Genomic DNA, 21,563 nt, shown 5'->3' on the forward strand with positions numbered 1-21,563 from the left:
GTAAGCCTACTTTTAGGCCATTTTGGGGTATGACAAATTAGAAAATAATAATAACCACTTACTTTAATACAGAGACATTATTAAAGCATAAAAGTTCAGGACATGCTGAAAACGCATATTTTCAACTTTTGGGTGTGGTTCTCCTTTAAGGGTAATTATTATAGCAATAACCCACGCCTGGGTGTGGGTAATGCTAAATTTACCCACAGTTGGCGTGGTTTGGTCCGAGGGCGAAGCCCGAGGGACCAAACAAAGCCAACCGTGGGTGAATTTAGCATTACCCACACCCAGAAGTGGGTTATTGCTATTATACCATGACATTATTTAAGAAAAGAAATTATTACTTTTCTTAAATAATGGCATAGTATAATGCCTGTTTACTGCCCTTCCGCAGATGTCTGGCATCCACGGCAGTTCTGATGTACTGCGCGCCTGCGCAGTACATCAGAGCTGTGGGCAAAAGCAACGGAGAAAGCAAGATCTCCGTTGCTTTTTTAGTGTTTCGCTATGTTAAATGAGTTTAACATAGCGAGACAGTTTTAAAATAAGCAACGGACATCTCCGTTGCTTATTTTAAAACTGTTTCGCTATGTTAAACTCATTTAACATAGCGCAACACTAAAAAAACAACGGAGATCTTGCTTTCTCCGTTGCTTTTAACACTGTCTCGCTATGTTAAATGGGTTTAACATAGAGACAGTTTAAAATAAGCAACGGAGATCTCCGTTGCTTATTTTAAAGCTGTCTCGCTATGTTAAACCCATTTAACATAGCGAGACAGTGTTTTAAAAAACCGAGTTATACTAATGGAAAAAAGTCCGGGCGACCGGACCTTTTTCCATTAGTATAACTCGATTTACAACGGGCACGCTGGCCAATCAGCGTGCACGTTTTGGGGGGATCATGGTATAATATGCAATAATGCACCTCCTGTTATGTCTCACTATGATTAAGAAATGAATCAGTTTTAGTAAGAGAATGCACTTTTAAAAATATTAATTTCAGTCAGGTAACTGAATGCTCTTTTAGAGGGATTAATTTTAGCTATGTTGTGTTTTATAGTGAGTTAAATGAAAGCTTTGTTTGGCTAGTAGAAGATCAGGATTCTTATGACCATTTTACCATACTTGCTACTGCACAGTCATATTTGCATTTGACAGCTTACTACAACTTTTAATTACTGAGAAAAGAATAGGCTTAATTTGCACAATTTTCCCACTTACCATCTCCAGTAACACAGAATAGGGTGGCCTTCTTGGTATGTGCGTTTTATATATCCGGAAAATGTCACTATATTTATCAGTAAAGCTTGGTGGTATATCTGACAGGAACTCCTGGTGCTCAATTGGAGGAATGTTAATATAACCCAGGAACAAAATACTGTGAAGAAACTGCAAAGAAAAAAAAGAACCAGAACATTAAATGAATGGGTCCCAGTATTACAATTCATTATAGTCTGCATTTCATCATATATGTCAAGGAATTCAAACAAGGCCACTGTTCTCAGCCTCCTCAATTTTGCAGAGTATATAGGCTATGCATTTACCACCTTCACTGTATACTCTGACCACTTCAAGCTTACATACAGAACACGCCTATGAGGATATGGTGTCACTAAAGAAACAACCTCTTCAACTGAAAGTGTGAAATTGAATTAAAATAAAAAATTAAAAGCCATGCTCCTTACTTAATATAAGCAACTCTGAGCCCAATTAACCTCAAGGTAAGTAGTTTTCAATAAAATGGGATGTTGCTTAAGGGCTCTCACTTAAACATGCAAACACAGAATGAACATCTGTAGTACACTCTGAGACCAGTAGTTAAGTACACAGCTGTTCTGTTCAGTCTGTTCTTAAAACATATCTTACATAATATGACATGTTTATTGCACAATGAAATACCAAAGCCTATCTCACACCATATATAATACCAGTCATTCCAACACCCTGCCTATGTTAGAGAAACATTCCCCTTAATTCTAGGAGTATTAGGAAAATGTATTGTACTTTTACTCAAAGCTTTTATTGTAACAGTGTTACAATATCTAGCAGTAACTATAGGTAAAATAACTTCTCAATTTTTCTGAATTTGCCAGGTACAACATCCAAGTATGACCCTTTATCAAAGAATTACACCTCATTCTGAAAAAGTATAATATAACTCTTCACCATACTGCATGGCCCTTTCTTTATCAAGATAGGTCACAACATGACTTCTCTTCCACTATGACCATTTTTCCTACATTATCACAGTATGACCCCTTAACCTACAACATTATACCATGACTTCTTCACCTGCAACAAGGCTTATTACTTTCAGCATCGTAGCATGACCTGCAAAATGATCCCTTAGGCCAGAAAATGAATGCATATCCTGCAGCATCACTCTGTAAACAGCAACACCATACCATGAGACTCCTTATCCTGCAACATGATCCCATGTTTTCAACATCACAGCATGACCCCTTACCTGTAATACAATAGCATGACTCCTTATCATCACAGATTCATCCCTTATATTGCAACATGACTCCTTAACCTGCAGCATCAGAGCATGACAGTGTAATGTGCAACATTACCATATAACCCCTTATTCTGCAGCATCACCCTAAAAATAACAATATCATAGCAGGACCCCTTGTCTTGCAAAACTAAGGCATAACACCCCTATCCTGCAGTATCACTATGTAAATAACAATCAGAATGAATTTACCCTGCAGCATTTCAGCATAACCCTTTATCCTACAGCAGTTCAGAATAACCCTGACCCTAGAGCACTCTAGCAAGACCCTGACCCTAGAGCACTCTAGCAAGACCACCTACCCTGCAGTACTCCAGAATGACACATTAACCTGAAGCATTTCAGCATAACTATATAACCTACAACAATATAGGATGGCCCTGACTTTGCAACAATCTAGCATGAACCCCCTACCCTGCAGCACAAATCATTAGTCCTTCTAGGTCTAGATGCTGAAAAAAGCATTTGATTTATTTTGGCAACAGAGGGAGACAATGGGAAATGAGGAATCAGCCATAAGATATATTAAAACGATGCTGACGCAGGTATTGAACAACAACACAATAAAGGAATGGAAAAAAACTATTTATACCCATAGGCAGAAGGTAGGGGGAGAAGGGGCCAAGGGTAAGATAGTACAGAGAGAATCTGGAGAAGAAGCAGCAGGAATCCCAGATATCAGGATCAAATGAAACAGCAAGAAAGATGGAAGGATATGGCGGAAGTGTAAGGTACTTTGGCCCTGATACCACAGGACCAACTCCTTAAATGGCTGACTGTAGGTAAAAAAAAAAGGAGAGAGGGAGCAATGAAGGACAGGCATAACCTAAATTAGTACAGTTTTATTTTTAGAGGCAAAGAATAGACAGTCTGAGATGAGCAAATGCATTTCAGAGGCTTAAGACAGAAAATAAGTTAGATGCAGTGGTGAAATTAGACAAAAGCTGGCATAAATAATGCAAAGAGATTACACAAAAGTTTAATGGAAAAGCATCTGTGTGGCTTCAAGGTATGCTACAAAAGCAAGAATTTTTGGATGTAAGTGCTCACATAAGCATACCACACCAGTTAGGTTGCAAGAAAATGTTCTAAATCATCAAAGAGAACTGTTGGAGGTGTAAAGAAAGGGAAAGGGGCATCTGAGGACATATTTTTGGGGATGTGAAGAATTAAAAGAATACATCAATAACATTCAAAGCCTTCTACAGAATACTGTTGGGGAGGATTTTTACTTGACAAAAAAATGGTGCTTCTAAACTGGATAGACATACAAGTAACAATGTATTTTAAAGCTTTGATATCTCTAATACTGCTGGTAGCTAAAAGTATTAACTAGAAAATGGAAATCACAGTGAAGACAGACTTAGCTGAGGTGAATGGTTTAATGGAGGAGATTAGAGAAAGTGAGCTGAAGACTGAAAGTCAGACTAATATTAAGCTAATAACAAATAAATGGCTTACATGGAATATCTATTATGGAGGAGGGGAGCAAGGTAGGATCTTAAGACACAGACCTGTCCCAAACGCAAGTCAAATGTAGCTACAAATGGGGAAGCCAGACCACAATGGTGTGTGAACAAGTGACCTCATGTAAACAGTTATACTGAATATACCTAAATGAAATGTTAGAATTTAAGTTAGTTAAACATGTTTCCAATTTAAAAGTAAATGCATGCAAAAGGAAAATAGCATGCTAACCTGTTAATGGCTTAGTTTGGAACTATCCATGAGGATTAGAGAGTTGGTACAGAAATAAAAACATTAAAATGTAATGAGGGGAAGAACAGCTACAGAAGGGCTACACCTTAAGTACTGAGGATACCTGGATAAGGATAATAATCAGCAACCTGCACTCAAGGTCTCATCCTGGTCTGTAACATTAATAGAACTTGTTGGCAGAATAGATTTGTGTCCCAACGAATTCCCCAGACTCCCTCTCCATGTCAAGCAGAGCACCTCACTAGCCCTCTTTAAGAGGAACCTGGATGATTGGATGGGAAACAGAAAATATAACCCTGGGATCCCACCTGTGTCCCTGCTGGACAGGGAAAACAATTGCTGGCTTTGTGGAAACATGGGTGAAACTCTTGATTAAGCTTGTAAGGGCCTCCGGGCCAATATCCCAGTATCATCCTATGAACCTTTGAATGTGCAAGTATGGCCTGACCTGTACATATTTATTAATTTGTAAAGTTGTTTCTTGGTAAAGGGCTGATCATTTATGTTGGGATTTTCAAGGAAAACATTGTTGTACAGTCAGACTTGGGTTATTTAAAGAATAATGTAGATTTGATAAGGGAATAAGACATAAGCTTTGTTTGTTTGTAAACACTGATCTATAGTAAACTAGATGTGTTAACTGGATGGAGAAATTGTGTACACTGTTACCAGTGTATATATATGACAATGCACCAAGTACAAGGATTGCACACCAATTGTTTGTACGGAAAAAAGAACTTGTGTCTTAAAATAACGTTCCATCTGTGTTGTTGATCGTCTTTCATTCATCACTGATGGGTTCGGTTCCGAGCCCTCGGAACCGAGTAGGCCTAATACAAGCTTGCACCAGCCAAAAACTCTCAAGCTAAGCTTCTACCCATAGTGCCCTTCTCCCTGTTACCTCAGATCGAGTTTCCCCATCTTGTAGTAGTAAAGCAGAGGCCATTTCTGCGCAAATGCCCTAACTCACCACTCGGACCCAAAGTATCCTCCAGGAGAGCCTTTGGTGGGGAAGTAGGGTGAGAAGTGATGAATGAAAGAAGATCAACAACACAGATGGAACGTTATGGTAAGACATAACTTATTTATCTGATGTTGTTAATCTTCTTTCCATTCATCACTGATGGGACAAAATCCCCAGCAACCTTGTGTTCCTTGGGCAGCCCTTATGGAAGAACATTCCTGAGCACCATTGAGCTGGAGGCAGCTCTCCCTCTGGAGACCACATCCAATATGTAATGATTGATAAAGGTGTGGGGTTTAGCCCAAGTGGTTGCTGCACAGATATCATCCATAGAAGCTCTGGAATGGAAGGCTACAGACGTTGCCATAGATCTAGTAGAATGGACTTTTAACATTCTGTGGCACAGGTTTTTTTGCAAATGAATAAATGTAGCATATGCAATCCCTTAACCATTTTGATAAAGTGACCTTTGAGACAGAATGTCCTATTCTAGGCCCAGAGAAGGAAAAGTTGGTCAATTTTACGTATTGCTTTGGTCCTGTTTAAATAAAATCTCAGTTGTCTGTGCACATCCAAGGAATGTAGACAGTATTCCCTTTTATTAGAAAAACTTGGGAAAAATACTGGCAAATCAATGGTCTGATTGATGGAGAAGTCCAAAACAACTTTGGGGAGGAAAGATGGGTTTGTCTGGAGTCATACTCTGTCCTTGTGGAAGATTAGATAGGACCTTTCGGTGCATAATGCCTGAAGCTCAGAAATTCGTCTGGCTGACATGATGGCTACCAGGACAAGAATTTGAGGTCACACTTCACTGTAGACTCAAAAGGGGGTTGAGTTAAAGACTGAAGAACTAACGTGAGGTTCCATGTCTCTATAGGTTGCCTGATTGGAGGCCTAATGTGAAAGACCACTTTAAGAAAAGTTTTGCATAACTTAAGCGAGATGAGTGGAGAATTATCCAACCCATTATGATAGTTGGAGATGGCCGCTAGATGTACTCGTATGGTAGAAGCTGCAGCTCCATCTTTGAAGAATTTAGATAGGTATTGTAAAACTGCTGTGATTGGAGTCAAGTATGGATCTAGCATCTTTTTCTTTGACCAAATAGAGAATCCTTTCCATTTGTCTAAATATAGTCTTCTGGTGGATGGTTTATGAGAGACCAGAATAATGTCACGAACAGGTGAGGTAAGGTCATACTGCCTGGCGATTAACAGAAGTGGAGAAACCAAGCTGTCAGCTTGAGACTAGATAGGTTCAGGTGATTCAACCCTTTGGGGGTGAGAAATCAGGTCTGGAAGAGGGTCCAGAATCCATGGTCGACATAACAGATGAGGCCAAAGGAAGGGGAACCAAACTTGTTGAGGCCAAAAGGGGGCTATAAGGATCACTTTGCATTTCAACCGAAAAGCTTTCTTTATGAATTGGGGTACAAGAGGAATGGGGGCATAGGCAGTCCTGTGGGCCAATCGTGAATCAGAGCGTCCCTCAGGGACTCCCCCTGTGGGGGGAATAGGGCAAAATAACTGCTGCATTTGTTGTTTGATGGGGAGGCGAATAGGTCGCAGCAAGGTTGGCTCCAACAGCTGAAAATTTCTGCCTCTACGTTGGGATTGAGGCACCACTAGTGAGGTAGGAGAATACATCTGCTCAACTTGTCTGTAATCACATTGGAGATCCCAGGGATATGCATTGTTATCAGAAAGTGGTTGGAAGCTATTGTCCACTGCCAAATTCTCATGGCCTCTCGGCACAGGGGATAGGACTTGGTTCCTCATTGCTTGTTGATATACCAGACTACTGACATGTTGTCTGACTGAACTGCAATCGTTCCAGAAGGGAGACCAGGTTGGAATGCTTGCAACGCTAACAGCACCGCTCTCGGTTCTAGAATACTGATGTGCAGGTTGGCCTCCAATGTGGACCATGTGCCTTGGACTGTCTTTCCCTGGAAGTGCCCCCCCATCCTATCAGGGAAGCATCCGTGGTCACAATGGCTTTAGGTTGGGAGGGCTGGAATGGACGGCTATAAAGTTCTGTGTCTGGCCTCATCCACCAAAGAAGGTCCTGCTTGCAAGAACTGGTTATCTGAATTTGAAAGCATAGAGGATGGTAATTTGGAAACCATTGAGAAAGTAGAAGCCACTGAAGTATTCGCATATGCAGTTTCACAAGAGGCACTATTGGTATGGAAGCTGCCATGGATCCAAAAACCTGAAGAACCTCTCTCACTGAGGCTTTGTTTTGACAGAGTATCACCGAGAGCTGGAGCCTCAAACTCTGAAGTCTGTGAGCTGGGAGCAACACTAGACAAGAACGGGTGTCGAAGACTGCTCCAATGAATTCTAAGTTCTGGACTGGAGCAAGGTTGGACTTCTCCCTGTTTATAGTTATCCCCAAAAGTTTTGTAAGGGAAAAAGTGCATTGCAGGGCTGTTACCAGAAGATGCTTGGTGGGGGGGGGGGGGGGGGGTCAGGAGCCAATCGATAAGGTACAGAAACATCTGGAATCCTTGTAGTCTCAAGTGAGCTGTAACCACTGCCATGCACTTTGTGAACACTCCGGGGGCTGTAGAGAGTCCAAACAGCAGCACACGAAACTGGTAATGATTGGCTCCTAGCCGGAAGCAAAGTAGACTCCTGGAGCATTTGTCCATTTTGATGTGGTAATATGCGTCCAGGAGATCTACCGAGTATATCCAATCATCTTCCCTTAGAAAAGGGAGAATGGACTGAACCGTGACCATCCAGAATTTCGTTTGGGCAACAGACTTGTTCAAATTGCTGAGATCCAGAATGGGTCTCCAGTCCCCTGTCTTTTTTGGCACCAAAAAGAATCTTGAGTAATATCCGGATCCGCATAGTCTGGTGGGACTAATTGGATGACTCTTTTTCGATACAACTTCTTTATTTCTGCAGCTGCTTCTTCCCTTTGACTGGGTGGAACGTCGGGAAGTTTTGTCAAAAGTTTTGGATAAGTGATGAGGGGAATGGTATAACCTCTGGTTATGATCTTCTGCACCCAACGATTGGTGGTTATTGAATGCCAGGCAGCTTGGTGCAGAGAGAAACGACCCCCAACTGCTTCCAGAGGAAAGCAATCGGGCCGCTCTTCAGGAGCGCTGATAAGGTTGTCCAGAGAAAGAATACCTGGGTCTCTGATTACGTGGACCCCCTCTGCCTCGGTAGGGGCGTGTTCCAGAAATGTTACCCCCTCTGCTCCTGGGGGTATCACCACCATGTGTGGCATGGAAAGGACCCTGAAATTTGTTTGTGCCACATTTTGCTGCTCCTCTGGTTCCTGGAAAAGGAAAGTTGAGGATTGGAAAAACGTAGGCCTATGGCAGACAGGGTCTTACAGTCCTACTCACACCTGCCAGGGTGTCCTTCACCTTGGGACCAAAAAGGGAAGATGCTTTGATGGAAGCATTCAGGAAGGAAGACTTGAAAGGGTCTGTGAAGTCACAGAGGAGCATCCAGCCATGGCGTCTCACAACTATGCCTGAACCCGTAGCTCTATTCACCCATTCAGTTGCATGTGAGAGCAACCTCAAGGACGAATTGAAGATCGATTCCAAGGTTGCGAGCTGCAAGGCAACTTTATCCCTTACCTCGTCAGACACCTGTCCTGCGAGTGTTCCAGAGAGTTCGGAAACCATCTCTTTGGAGCCTCATAAAATGTGCCAAGTAATTCAGGGACTGTATGGCAAAGGTCGCTGAAGCAAAGACTCGCTTCCCTAATCTGACCATGGCCTGGGACTCTCTGTGTAGCGGGTGAACAGTACGACTCTCTTCGGCGAGATCCTTTTTCGTGGCCACCGCCACCTCTACAGCATCGACTGGTAAACCTCTGGACCAATGTGGGTTTTCCTCGGGGGAGAAAGTATCTTGTCAGGTCTCCGAGGGATTGACTCAACAGTATCACAGTTCTTCCAGGCGCGCTGCACTACGAGTTGTACTAGCTCGTCTGGCTCATCCAAGAGGTAGATGGCCAGGCACGGAAAGCCTGCAGAAACATGGACTCCTCGAAGAAGGGTTAGTTGGCTTCCAGTCACCCCTCTGTTTCAACATTTCAGGGAAGTCTCCAAAGGAGACATCTTCAGGGGGTGACTGTGGGGACCCTTCACCATCATCAAAATCCGTGTCCTCTGTTAGAAACTCTTCAGGGGAGTCTAAATGCTGCCTCTTGCACGATCTCTTCTGTGGGGGCTCCTCAGTGGGGGCTTCTGAGGAGGGCTCGGAAGATGGGGCACCCTGCAATGGAGGGTCCTACAGCTTTCCTACCCGGTGTCCAGGGGAGGTGGCTTGTGACAGCTGTAGCTTAGGGGGAAAAGAAGTCTGGGGTCCGACGTTGGCGGAATGCTTCCAGAAGCAAGTGCCCTCTCCATAGCTCTGAAAGCAAGTCTGCCCCAACATGATAGGAGCCCGGAACCAAGAAGGTCAACCTCGGAACAGGGGTCACACCCCACTCCATCGAACATGCTCCCAAGGATGGAGCCTCAAGCAGGATCAGTGCAGACAGGACTCCCGGCACCGAGGACGGATCCATAGAAACACTCGGAACCATGCCACGAACCAAAGAGCTGCAGCCCAATCACGAGGTTGAGGAAGGCCCGGTTCAACAGGGACCGAAGGCCAAAGGGATAGTCTTGGAGCCCCAGTGAGGTCCACTATAAGCACCGAGATGGGGGGGCTCCGAAAAGGACGTCAGAACATATGGCTTTGGAACCAGTATTGTCAAAGAAGAAGAGTAGGATGGAGTCCGTGGAGAAGTCAACCCAAGTCCTGCAGGAGGATGGGTCCTAGAAGGGGTTGGTATCCCCCTGGCTGTCAACAGCTGTTCCAGAAGACACACCACATCAAGTTTGGAAAGGCTCCTGGTGGATCTAGTGGATACTTCCAATGGGGAGTCAGGTCATTCTAGGAACGGACTGTACACCTGTCCTAGAAATGCGGCTATAGATGGAGAGCATCGGTTCTGTAGTGTGAAATCTACCGGCACTGATGTCTCAGGTTTGGAGTGAAGTCAAAATCGTAGTAATCAGGACCGTAAAAGGACTCGGTGCTGTAGGGGCCCACAGAGTCGACACGGAAGGTTCAGTCATAATTGCAGAGATAAGCATCAAAGGCATGCAGTGTGCCAAAGCGGCACTCGGTGCTGAAGTCGTAGTAGACGGTGTAAGGTCAACAGTTGGTGCCGGAGACAGTATCGGAGCCGAAGATGGCGCCGACATAGGAACAGCTGTCGCTGGAGTGGAAAAGGTCGGTGCCGAAGAGGCAGACTTATCCTCCGAAGATAGGTTAGGCACTTGAAGCTTTACAGATTTTCCCTGGTCACCCGTTCGTGAAGAGGGAAAGTACAGTTTTGTACCTACCATAAATGTAGATGTCCGATAGGTATGCATCTGCAGTCATAACATATGGGTTGTCCTGCCTCAGGCAGCCCTCGGTCGGCCGGATTCCAAAGTCTGGGTCTGGCCTCGGCTGATGTCGCACTTCATCCGACGTCATAGCTCCTGGGGTATAAAGGCATCAGCCAACGCCATTTTCCCTCAGTGTTTCTTGCCCCAGATGCCAGGTGCCCTCTAGGAAGGCTAAATTTGGATAAATGTTGTAAATTCCAAACAGTAGCAAACAAAATATATATACATATATACATACAAACAAATACACCATAATAGATTCCCCCAGCTAGCTGAAAGAGGGGTAAGCACCCTAGGAATACCACAGAGGGGAAGGAGGGTGGGTAATCCTGACTGCAGATGCATACCTATCGGACATCTACATTTATGGTAGGTACAAAACTGTACTATGTCCTTCAAGGATGCATCTGCAGTCATAACATATGGGTAGAATACCATAGCCAAACTGGGGGAGGAGGCACTAAGATAAAGATGGTGTAGTTAAGATCCCTTGTAAAACTGCAGTTGCAAAGCCTGCTCGGGATCTGGAGTATAAAGGAAGATTGTAATGCTTGGCAAATGTATGCACGGAGCTCCAAGTAGCAGCTTCTAAAATGTCTTTGGTAGCCACTCCTCGTAGGAAAGCTGTAGTGGTGGCTGTAGCCCTTGTGGAGTGAGGCCTGATATTTTCAGGAGTTGTCTTTCCATGAAAAGAGTAGCAGAATCGAATGCAATTTCCTATCCATTTTGAAATTGTCTGTTAGGAAATTGCTTTTCCTTGCACTCCTGTTGCATATGCTACCAGAAGCTGGTCAGTTTTTCTGCTGGTCTTAGTTCTGTCCAGGTAGTAGCGCAGTTGTCTATGTACATCCAAGGTGTGTAGTAGCTTTTCCCCCCTGTTCTGTGGGTTAGGGAAGAACGTAGGTAAATGAATAGCTTGGTTCAAGGATACCCTGGATACCACCTTTGGCATGAAAGTAGGATTGGTTCTCAGAGACACTCTATCCTGGTGAAAGATAAGGAAAGGCTGTACTGCCATTAATGCCTGTAACTCGGATACCCTTCTTGCTGAAGTGATTGCTAGAAGGAAGGCAGTTTTCCAAGATAAGAACTGTAAGTCTGCTGATGCTGCTGGTTCAAAAGGGGGAAGTGTTAATTTTTCCAGTACAAAATTGAGATCCCATGCAGGCAGAGGTGGTTTCCTTGGAGGTTTTACATTTTGATCCCTCTTAGAAATTGCCTGAGAAGAGGTTGAGAGAAGATAGGAGGATCCATGTTGTACTCTGCTGAAATTGCTGAAGCATGAATCTTAATGGAAGAATAGGACAGGCCATTGTGGAACAGTTCTGCTAAGTATTCTAGGATGTGTGCTAGGTTTGCAAGCGTGACATCTGTTCCCTTTAATGCACTCCAAATGAGGAATCTCTTCCATTTGGCTGAGTATGTTTTCCTTGTGGAGGGTCTGCGAGCCTCCAGGATAATGTCCTTGACCCTCTGAGATAAAACAGGTTGGTTTTGTTTTATGCAATTTTCCAGGCAGTTAACTGTAGCGTTTTCAAGTTTGGATGCAGGGTCTTGTAGTTGTTCTGTGTTAGAAGTAAAGGCCATAGAGGTAGAGGCCATGGGTTCGTCCGAGACATGCTTCTCAGTGGCGGGTACCAATGCTGCCTTGGCCAGTCTGGAGCTATCAGAATTACCTTTGGCTGTTCCTCCCTGATCTTCAGTAGAACTTTGTACATCAATGGGAGAGGTGGAAAGGCATAAACTGTCAGGGCCTTCCAGCTGAAAGAAAGGGAGTCCACCCTCCAGGCTTGTGGGTGGTATTCTCTTGAGCAGAATTTCTTCAGTTGGTGGTTGAGTGGGGAGGCAAACAGGTCTATCTCTGGCATTCCCTATTTCTTTGTTATGGTTTTGAAGATATCTGGATGCAGCATCCATTCGTGAGCATCCGTGGTAGTTCTGCTTAATTTGTCTGCTAGTGAATTCTCTTTTCCTGGTACGAACCTGGCCTGCAGTTGAATGTTGAGATTCAGGCCTAGGTTCCACAGTTCCATTGCCATCCGGCATAGAGGGTAGGAATGCGTGCCTCCCTGTTTGTTGATGTACCACATGACTGTGGTGTTGTCCGTCCTTATCAGCAGGTGTCCTTGCTGGAGGAATGATTTGAATGCCTCTATTGCATGTTTCACTGCCAGCATCTCCTTTAGATTTATGTGTAGTTTCAGCTGGTCTTGGGACCATAGGCCTTGGATACACTTGTCTTCCATGTGTGCGCCCCAGCCTAGGTCTGAGGCGTCCGTGGTGATGGTCTGCCTTGGTTGTGGTTTGTGGAAAGGCAACCCTCTGTTGGTCTGACAGGCCTGAGCCCACCACAGGAATTCTTTTTTCAGGCATGGAATGATTGGTATCATGGTTTCTAGACTGTGTCTGTGTTGAGACCATACATTTCTTAGGTACCATTGTAATTTTCTCATATGCAGTCTGGCATGTGGGATCAAGATTATGCAGGATGCCATGTAACCCAGGGCCTGCAGGACTTTCCTTGCAGTAAGCTGAGTTTGTTTTGTCAATGCCGTGAAGTAGACTGGAAGTTGTTTTCGTTTTTCTTCTGTGAGAAAAGTCATCTGAGTTATTGTGTCCAGTTCTGCACCCAAAAATGTTATCCTTTGGGATGGCACTAGTCTTGACTTCTGTATGTTGACTGTGTATCCCAAGGCTTGCAGCAGTTGTATGACATAGGCCAAATCCTTTATTATTTTTGTCTTGTTTTCCGCTTGTATTAGGCAGTCGTCCAGGTATGGGTAGATTTGAATTCCCTGAAGCCTGCAATGTGCAATTACTGATGCCAGGCATTTCGTGAATACTCTGGGCGCAGTAGATAAGCCAAAGGGCAATGCTGAGAATTGATAATGCTCTGATCCTGCAAGAAATCTGAGGTGTCTTCTGCAATCTGGTCGTATAGGGACGTGCAGGTATGCCTCCTTGAGATCTAGAGTCACCAGCCAAGACTCCTTGCCCAACATGGGAAGAAGTTGCTGTAGGGTCAGCATCTTGAATTTTGGTACAATGAGATATGTGTTCAGTGCGGACAAGTCGAGAATAGGCCTCCATTGAGTTTCTTTTCTTGGTACAAGGAATAGTCTGGAGTAAAATCCTTGGCCTTGTTCCATAGATGGTACCTTTTCTATTGCTCTCATCCGTAGTAAGTTGATGATTTGTTTTAGAGCCTCTGATTTCTGGCTTGGCGGAAGGTTTGGCATTCCTCTCTTTTTTGGTAAAGTGTGGAAGTGAAACCTGTAGCCTTTGTCTATTGTTTGCAAAGTCCATTTTTCTCCTGTAATGCAATGCCAGTTTTTTGAAAATAAAGCTAACTTTCTGCCCAAGGGTGCTTCCAATTGTTCCCTGGTAGGCGGAATCAGAGCCAAGTCATTGTGTCTGTCCAGTGGAAGTGGTTGCAGTCGCAGCTGTAGAGGCACTCCTCTGGTTGTCAGGTTGCCACTGACGGCCCCTGTAGGCACCCCTTGATTGACCTCTGCCTCTTGGGCGTCTATTTCTGCCTCTTTGTGCTCTGGAGGTGTCTGGAAAGGACCAATTCTTTGAAGGCCAATTTCTGCTGAACCTCGGAGGTTGGACCTGCAGAAAATCCTTGACTGTTTGCACATATTTTGCTTTTTCTTCCACTTTCTTTAGAACCTCCTGTGCAGGGGAGCCAAATAAACTTTGTTTCTCCATAGGGGCATCTAGGAGTTTAGACTTAACATGGTCTGGCAAGGATTGCTCTTTTAGCCAGGCATGCCTTCGAATCACTGCTCCAGTCATAGCTGATCTAAATGAAGCCTCCAGTGCATCATAGTCACATTTTAAAAAATGATTACTGACCTGCTGAGAATTGTGTACCAACTCCTGAAGGGACTTACGGTCTAAAGGTTCAGGAGAGGAAAGCTTTTATTCAGCTGATCTAACAAAAATTCCTGGTACTGTATCATGTGAAATTGACAGTTTAAAGCCCTGGCAGAAAGAGTAGCAGATGCATAAACCTTTTTACCCCATCTCTCTAATGCTCTTGATTCTCTTTCAGAGGGTAGGGGGTTTTTGGCAGAGGCAGCTGCAACACCCTTAGGGCCCTGAGAAATGGTTTCTGGGTCTGCAGCGTGGGCCTTGTACAAGTGGAAGTGAGAATCCGGGACCCTGTAATATCTGTCAGGTTTGGCAGGGGCCGGGGGAAGAGAATCAGGGGCTGAACTGGCATCATTGTATGCATCATCAACAACTGATAGTACAGGTGGCATGGCTAAAGGCCTATGCTGTGGTAAGTGTAAAAAAGTCCTTAGCCTTTTCCTAGAATCAGAAAAATCCTGACCCTGCCATTGGAAATGTTCCCTCATTGAATGTAGAGTTTCCCCAAATGAAAATTCTTCTGGGGGGGAGGCAGAAGGAATGGAGTCTTCTGCATCCGAATCCTCATAAGGTGAGTATGGTCCTTCCTGATGGTCTGATAAATCTGATCCATCCGAGGAACAGTCAGAGGAGAGAGGTTCAGGGGGTTCAGTCCTAGGCCTTTTTTCAGGAGGGGGTTGTGAGGCCCTGTCTGGGTGAGGTTGGGATCCCCTGATCAAAGAAATAAGGTCCTCAGCAAGGCTGAGAATCTGAGAGCTGGAGGAAGGTCTGTGAGGGGGAGCTTTTGTAGGTAAGGCCTTGGAAAGTTTAGCTGCTTTAGCCCTGGAGAAGGCCTTAATAGACATAGAAGCAGGGGGTCTAGCTGCCCCACGTGCAGGAGTAGAAATGTCCAACGGAATGGTGTCGGACAATTCTTGTGTGCCTGCTTCTTCGGTAGGAATTTCTGTAGCCGATGCAGCCGGGGCCTCTGTGGCCTCGGTTGTCGGAGGCATGCTAGCGGCCGAAGGAAGAACCAAGGACTCGGTTTCAGCCGAAACCGATACCCTCGCGGTAGGCCTAACCGTGGTTTCAGCCGAAACCACGGGCCGCGAGTGTCGGTCCTTTTCCTTGCGTTTTTTAGCTAAATGTGTAGTCGGAGTCTCCGATGGCATTTTATATGCAAAGGCGGGACCAAAAAACTCTTCTGCAAACTCCGACCGACGTCTAAGTGTCCGTCGGTTGAAGGAAGCACAGGCTAAACAAGCTGATACGTCGTGGTCTGGGCCTAAGCAAGGGAGGCAGTAAGAGTGGAAATCCTTATGAGGTATTTGTTTCCCACAAGTTAAACAATTATTTACTTTGTCTGACATCGGCTGAGGCAAGAAAGAGTCCCCAACGGGGTACTTAGCTTTTTTAGAAATCTCTGGATCTGATAGACCGGCACTTGCGAACAGCTTCTGCTTCGGCACCGCGCGGCAAGAAAGACTGAGGAAAATGGCGTCGGCTGATGCCTTTATACCCCAGGAGCTATGACGTCGGGTGAAGTGCGACATCAGCCGAGGCCAGACCCAGACTTTGGAATCCGGCCGACCGAGAGCTGCCTGAGGCAGGACAACCCATATGTTATGACTGCAGATGCATCCTTGAAGGACATCTGAGTGGGACCTTTTCTTATCCTTGACTGGAGGAGATGAGTCCTCTGTCGCAGAAAGGCCTCTGAAAAGGGCGACTTAAGTAGGCCCTTCAGAATCAACTTGCTTTTGCGCTCGTTCAAAGTGCACTGACTGAAACTTTGACAAATCACTCAGGGGGATGGCACTGAAAGATGGGGCACCCCCAAACAATAAACACAATCATTGTGGGAATCACTGTTAGGTAGTTTACCCTTACATGAAGTACAATGTTTAAACCCCCATGTGCCCTTTTTATCAGACATCATAAAAATCACACACAACAAACTAGATAGAAGACTAAAAGAAAAAATTCAAGCTCTACTATAGCTAACTCTAAAATGTCTAAAACACACACTATATCTAAGAAATACATGGCATAAAAGTACAGTTGTGTACACCTACCATAAATGTAGATGTTTGAGTGTCTTCACTGTTGCAGTCATGATGGTAGGGTTCTCCCCTGCCGGCAGGCAGCCCTCGGTCGGCCAGAATCCCAAAGTCTGGGTCCAGCGTCGGCTGTTCAACCATGCTCCCTAACGTCAGAGCGCCAGGAGTATAAAGCTGACAGCCGACGCCATCTTCTCCAGTTTTTCTTGCCCCAGATGTCATGAGTCCCAAAATGAAAAAGGTCCCATAACCTTTGCAAATACACCTCAGAAGAATGGTGAAAAAAGGAACTACACAAAAGTAAAAATAAGAGGGGACAGGAGGGAGGGAAACCCAGACTGCAACAGTGAAGACACTCAAACATCTACATTTATGGTAGGTGTACACAACTGTACTATGTTCATCGTGTTTCACTGTTGCAGTCATGACTGTAGGGTAGAATCCTAAAGCTGAAAGAAAGGGAGGTGGTCATAAAGTAGAAGGGGTGGCTAAAAGGCCCTGCAAGACTGCAGAGGCAAAGCCTGCCCTAGACTTAGAGTAGAGAGGTAGACTGTAGTGCTTAGAAAAAGTATGCACTGAACTCCAGGTTGCAGCTTCCAAAATGTCTTTGGTAGGAACTCCCCTGAGGAAGGCCGCAGAAGTGGCAGCAGCTCTAGTGGAATGAGTCCGTATACTCCCTGGGATTTGCTTTCCATTGTGTGAATAACAAAATCTGATTCCATGAGCAATCCATTTAGAAATGGTCTGTTTTGAAATGGCTTTACCTTGGGAACTTGAAGCATAAGAAACAAACAATTGTTCTGATTTTCTGATGTCCTTGGTTCTGTCCAGGTAAAAACGTAGTTGTCTGTGCACATCCAAGGAATGTAAGATCCTTTCCCCTTTATTTTGAGGAGTGGGGAAAAAAGTTGGCAAGTGGATAGTTTGATTTGAAGCCACTTTGGAAACCACCTTAGGCATGAAGGTAGGATTAGTCCTCAAAGATACTCTGTCTTGATGAAAAATAATATATGGTTCCACAGCCATAAGAGCTTGTAACTCTGAAACTCTCCTGGCAGAGGTTAGGGCTAACAAGATAGCTGCCTTCCAAGATAAAAAACTTGATGTCTGAAGAGGCAGCAGGCTCAAAAGGAGGCAAGGTTAGTTTTTCCAAAACATAGTTGAGATCCCAAGCAGGAATGGGAGGCGATCTAGGAGGTCTTAAATTCCTAGCTCCTCTGAGAAACTGTCTCATGAGCTGGTGGGAAAAGATGGGAGGGTCTGTATCATAATCAGAAGAAATAGCAGAGGCATGTATCTTAATGGAAGAGAAAGAGAGACCCTTATGTAAGAGATCTGTCAAGTAAAGTAAAATTAAGGTAATGTTAGGAAGAAGAGGATCAGAATCCTGAGCCTGCATCCAGGAACAAAATCTTTTCCATTTTCCTGCATAAGATTTTCTAGTGCTAGGACATCTGGCTTCTAAAATGACATCCATAACCTGCTTGGGTAGGAAAGAAGAAATCAAAGGCCCTGGATTAACCAGGCCGCCAGGCAGAGAGTTCTGACATGAGAGTGAAAAACCTGACCCTGATGTTGGGACAGAAGGTTCGGAGACTGAGGTAAAACCCAAGGGGGCTCCAGGCATAGGTTTTTTAGAGTTGGATACCAAAACTGCCGAGGCCAATTTGGAGCCAGCAAGATTATCATCTTGGGCTTGTCCTGTTTTATCTTCAATAAGACCCGTGGAAGAAGAGGAAGAGGCGGAAAGGCATATCCCGAGAGGTTCCTCCAACTGAATGATAGGGCATCCACTTTCCAAGCTTCTCTGTGGAAAGTCCTGGTGCAAAAATTCTGTAGTTGATGATTGAGATGGGATGCAAAGAGGTCTATGTGAGGACATCCCTAGACTGCTGTTATCATCCTGAATATTTTGGTATCCCGCATCCACTCGTGTGGATCCGAAAGATTTCTGCTCAGACTGTCTGCCAGGAAGTTTTGTTTCCCTGGTAGAAACTGAGCTTGAAGATCCAGATTGCAAGCTAGAGCTGTGTTCCATAGATCCATGGCTAGTCTGCAAAGGGGGTAGGAATGAGATCCCCCTTGCTTGTTTATGTACCACATAACTGTGGTGTTGTCTGTCCATATTAGTAGTTGTCCTGGTTGTAAGAGATTCCTGAAGGACAATAGAGCTTTCTGAACGGCTAACATTTCCTTTAAATTGATATGCAGGTGCTTCTGATCCTTTGTCCAAAGGCCCTGCAGACAGTTGCCCTGAAAATGGGCTCCCCAAGCATAATCCGAGACGTCCGTGGTTAGAATCTGAGTGGCAGGAGGCACACTGAAGGGTTTCCCCTTTGTTTAGAGCACATGCCCTGGACCACCAAAGAAATTCCTTTTGAAGGCAAGGAAGGACGGAGATCAGTATGTCTAAACTGTGGCAATGCTGAGACCATACACTTTTTAGGTACCACTGTATTTTCCTCATGTGTAGTCTTGCATATGGTACGAGAAGGATGCAGGAGGCCATGTAACCCAAAGCCTGCAGGAATTTCCTTGCAGATAGTTGAGTTAAAGTTGCCAAGGTTTTGAAAGTTGAAGCCAGCTGTAATTGTTTTTTGGATGTCAGAAATGCCATCTGGGTTGTGGTGTTTAGAAGAGCACCCAGAAAAGTTATCTGTTGTGATGGTGTCAAATTTGACTTTTTATGTTTACAGAGAATCCCAGGAACTTGAGAAGGTTCTGTACAAATTCTAGATGCTGGAGTAAAACATCCTTGCTGTCTGCCTGAATCAGACAATCGTCCAGATAAGGGTAAATTTGAATTCCCTTGAGTCTGCAGTAAGCTACTACTGGAGCCAGGCATTTGGTGAAGACCCTGGGCACAGTAGACAATCCAAAGGGCAGCGCAGAGAATTGAAAGTGCCTCGATCCGGCCTTGAACCTGAGGTATTTTCTGCGAACCTGCCTGATGGGAATGTGTAAGTATGCCTCCTTTAAATCCAAAGTTACCATCCATGCATCTTTGGACAGCATTGGAAGTAGATGCTGTAGAGTAAGCATCTTGAAATTTGGAATTTCTAGAAAGGTGTTCAAGACAGACAGATCCAAAATGGGTCTCCATGAGTTTTGCTTCCTTGGGACTAGAAAGAGCCTTGAGTAAAAATCTTTTCCCATCTCTGAAAGTGGAACCAGTTCTATGGCATTCATAGCCAAAAGAGCTTCCACCTGGTTTAAGGCCTCCATCCATTGATGTTTTGGAAGGTCTGGCCATCCACTCGGCCTTGGCAAGGTATGAAAATGGAATTTGTAACCTCTTAAAACCACATCCAAAACCCACTTGTCTTGGGTTATTTGAGTCCAATTTTGATTAAAAAAGAGAAAGTTTTTCTCCGAGAGGGGCTTCCAGGCAAGAAGTTCCTGTAGCCCAACAGAGGGAGTCATTAAGTTTGTTTCCTTTGAGTTTGTGACCTGTCCTCTCCTCCCCTAGGGGTGGAAGCAGTCCATTGTCTTGGTCTATAAGAAGCTTGTGTTTGAGGCCTTCCTCTGCAGCGTCTATATCTACCCCTCTGAGGCCTGTCTGAAGTGGGAAAGGACCAATTTTTTGAAGGCCAATTCCTGCCAAATCTAGGTGGCTGTACTTGTAAGAAATCTTTAACTGTTTGCATGGATTTCACCTTATCCTCCATCTTTTTAATCACCTCTTCAGCTTTTGATCCAAACAAAACATTATGCTGAACAGGAGCATCCAATAATTTAGCCTTTACTTGTTCAGGCAAATTTTGTTCCTTTAGCCATGCATGCCTTCTAATGACTGTGCCAGAGGCCGCAGCCCTACAAGAAGCCTCCAAGGCATCAAATCCACAGTGTAAACCATGCTTCCCAACTTGTTCAGTGGCATGCAGTAAGTCATGTAATTCCTTATCATCTGCACAGGCAGAAATGGAAGTAAGCTTTTGTTTTAAAACAGACAAGAGAAATTGCTATTTCACCATATGAAACTGACAGTTTAAAGCCCTAATGGACAAAGTAGCAGAAGTGCACACCTTTTTGCCCCATCTTTCTAAGGATCGAGAATCCTTTTCAGTAGGAATGGGATTTTTGGCAGAAGCGGCCTTAGCTCCCTTAGGACCCTGAGAAATGGTTTCAGGGTCAGCAGAAGGGTTCTTGTATAAAAACTGGTGGGAATCAGGAACCCTGTAATATCTATCAGGCTTAACAGGAGCAGCAGGAAAAGAGTCAGGGGTTAAGTTAGCCTCCGAAAAGGCATCATCCACAATATCCAAAACAGGAGGAATAGCCAGGGGTCTATGTTGGGGAAGAAGAAGAAAATCCCTCAGTCTTTTCTTAGATTCGAATACTCCTGTCCTTCCCAGTGGAAATGTTCCCTCATTTCATGCAAAGTTTCCCCAAAGAGAAATCCTCAGAGGAGAAGCTGAAGGAATGGATTCCTCAGCATCAGAATCCTCATAAGGAGGAAAGAATATTCCTGGTCAGAAGAAGAAACTGAGGAAACAGAAGCCTGATCAGAGGAATCATAATAAACATCCTGCCTTGGCCTTTTATCTGGAGGATGTGAACCCCTAATCATAGTAAGTAAATCCTCCGCCATCTTGAGTAACTGTTTCTGTGACTTGGGAGCTGGTTCAGAAGAGGCCTGTGTTGCAGTCTTTGATTTAGAAGGAGTCTTTGCCTTTGTCTTTGGCTTTGCCTTTATTAGAAGCTGAGTAGGCCTGAAAATCCCTTCGGAAGCCGGTACCTGCACAGCGGCTCCGGACCCATCCGAAGGAGCATTGTCCGAAGGTCCTGCAATAGAAATATTTAAAGGCCTGGTTGGCTCCTCATGAGAGTCCGTTTCGGCCATTGGTTCTGAAATGGCCGACGACAGGGGCTGCAAAAGTGCCTCACTGACGACAGCCGAACATGAAGCTGGCTCCGCTTGTGCGCTATCATCAGATTTGGACCTCGGAGGCCTGTCTTTATCCTTGCGACGTTTGTGAACTCCAGTAGCCGGAACCGTATCCGATGACATTTTGTTGTT

General features: G+C 44.6%; 1 protein-coding gene across 2 annotated transcripts in view; it reads right to left on the reverse strand.

Moving 5' to 3' along the window:
- The window catches only part of LOC122799248, a 1,077,360-nt gene that overhangs the window by 119,376 nt on the left and 936,421 nt on the right, over positions 1–21,563 (reverse strand). For both annotated transcript variants that reach the window (XM_044068189.1, XM_044068190.1), the window contains one exon: positions 1,224–1,391. In XM_044068189.1, coding sequence (XP_043924124.1) covers positions 1,224–1,391 — 168 coding nt within the window. The remainder of the gene's footprint in view (positions 1–1,223; positions 1,392–21,563) is intronic.

This window comes from Protopterus annectens, chromosome 4.part0 (assembly GCF_019279795.1).
Source record: "Protopterus annectens isolate FY-2018-M chromosome 4.part0, PAN1.0, whole genome shotgun sequence".
NCBI lineage: Eukaryota > Metazoa > Chordata > Ceratodontiformes > Protopteridae > Protopterus > Protopterus annectens.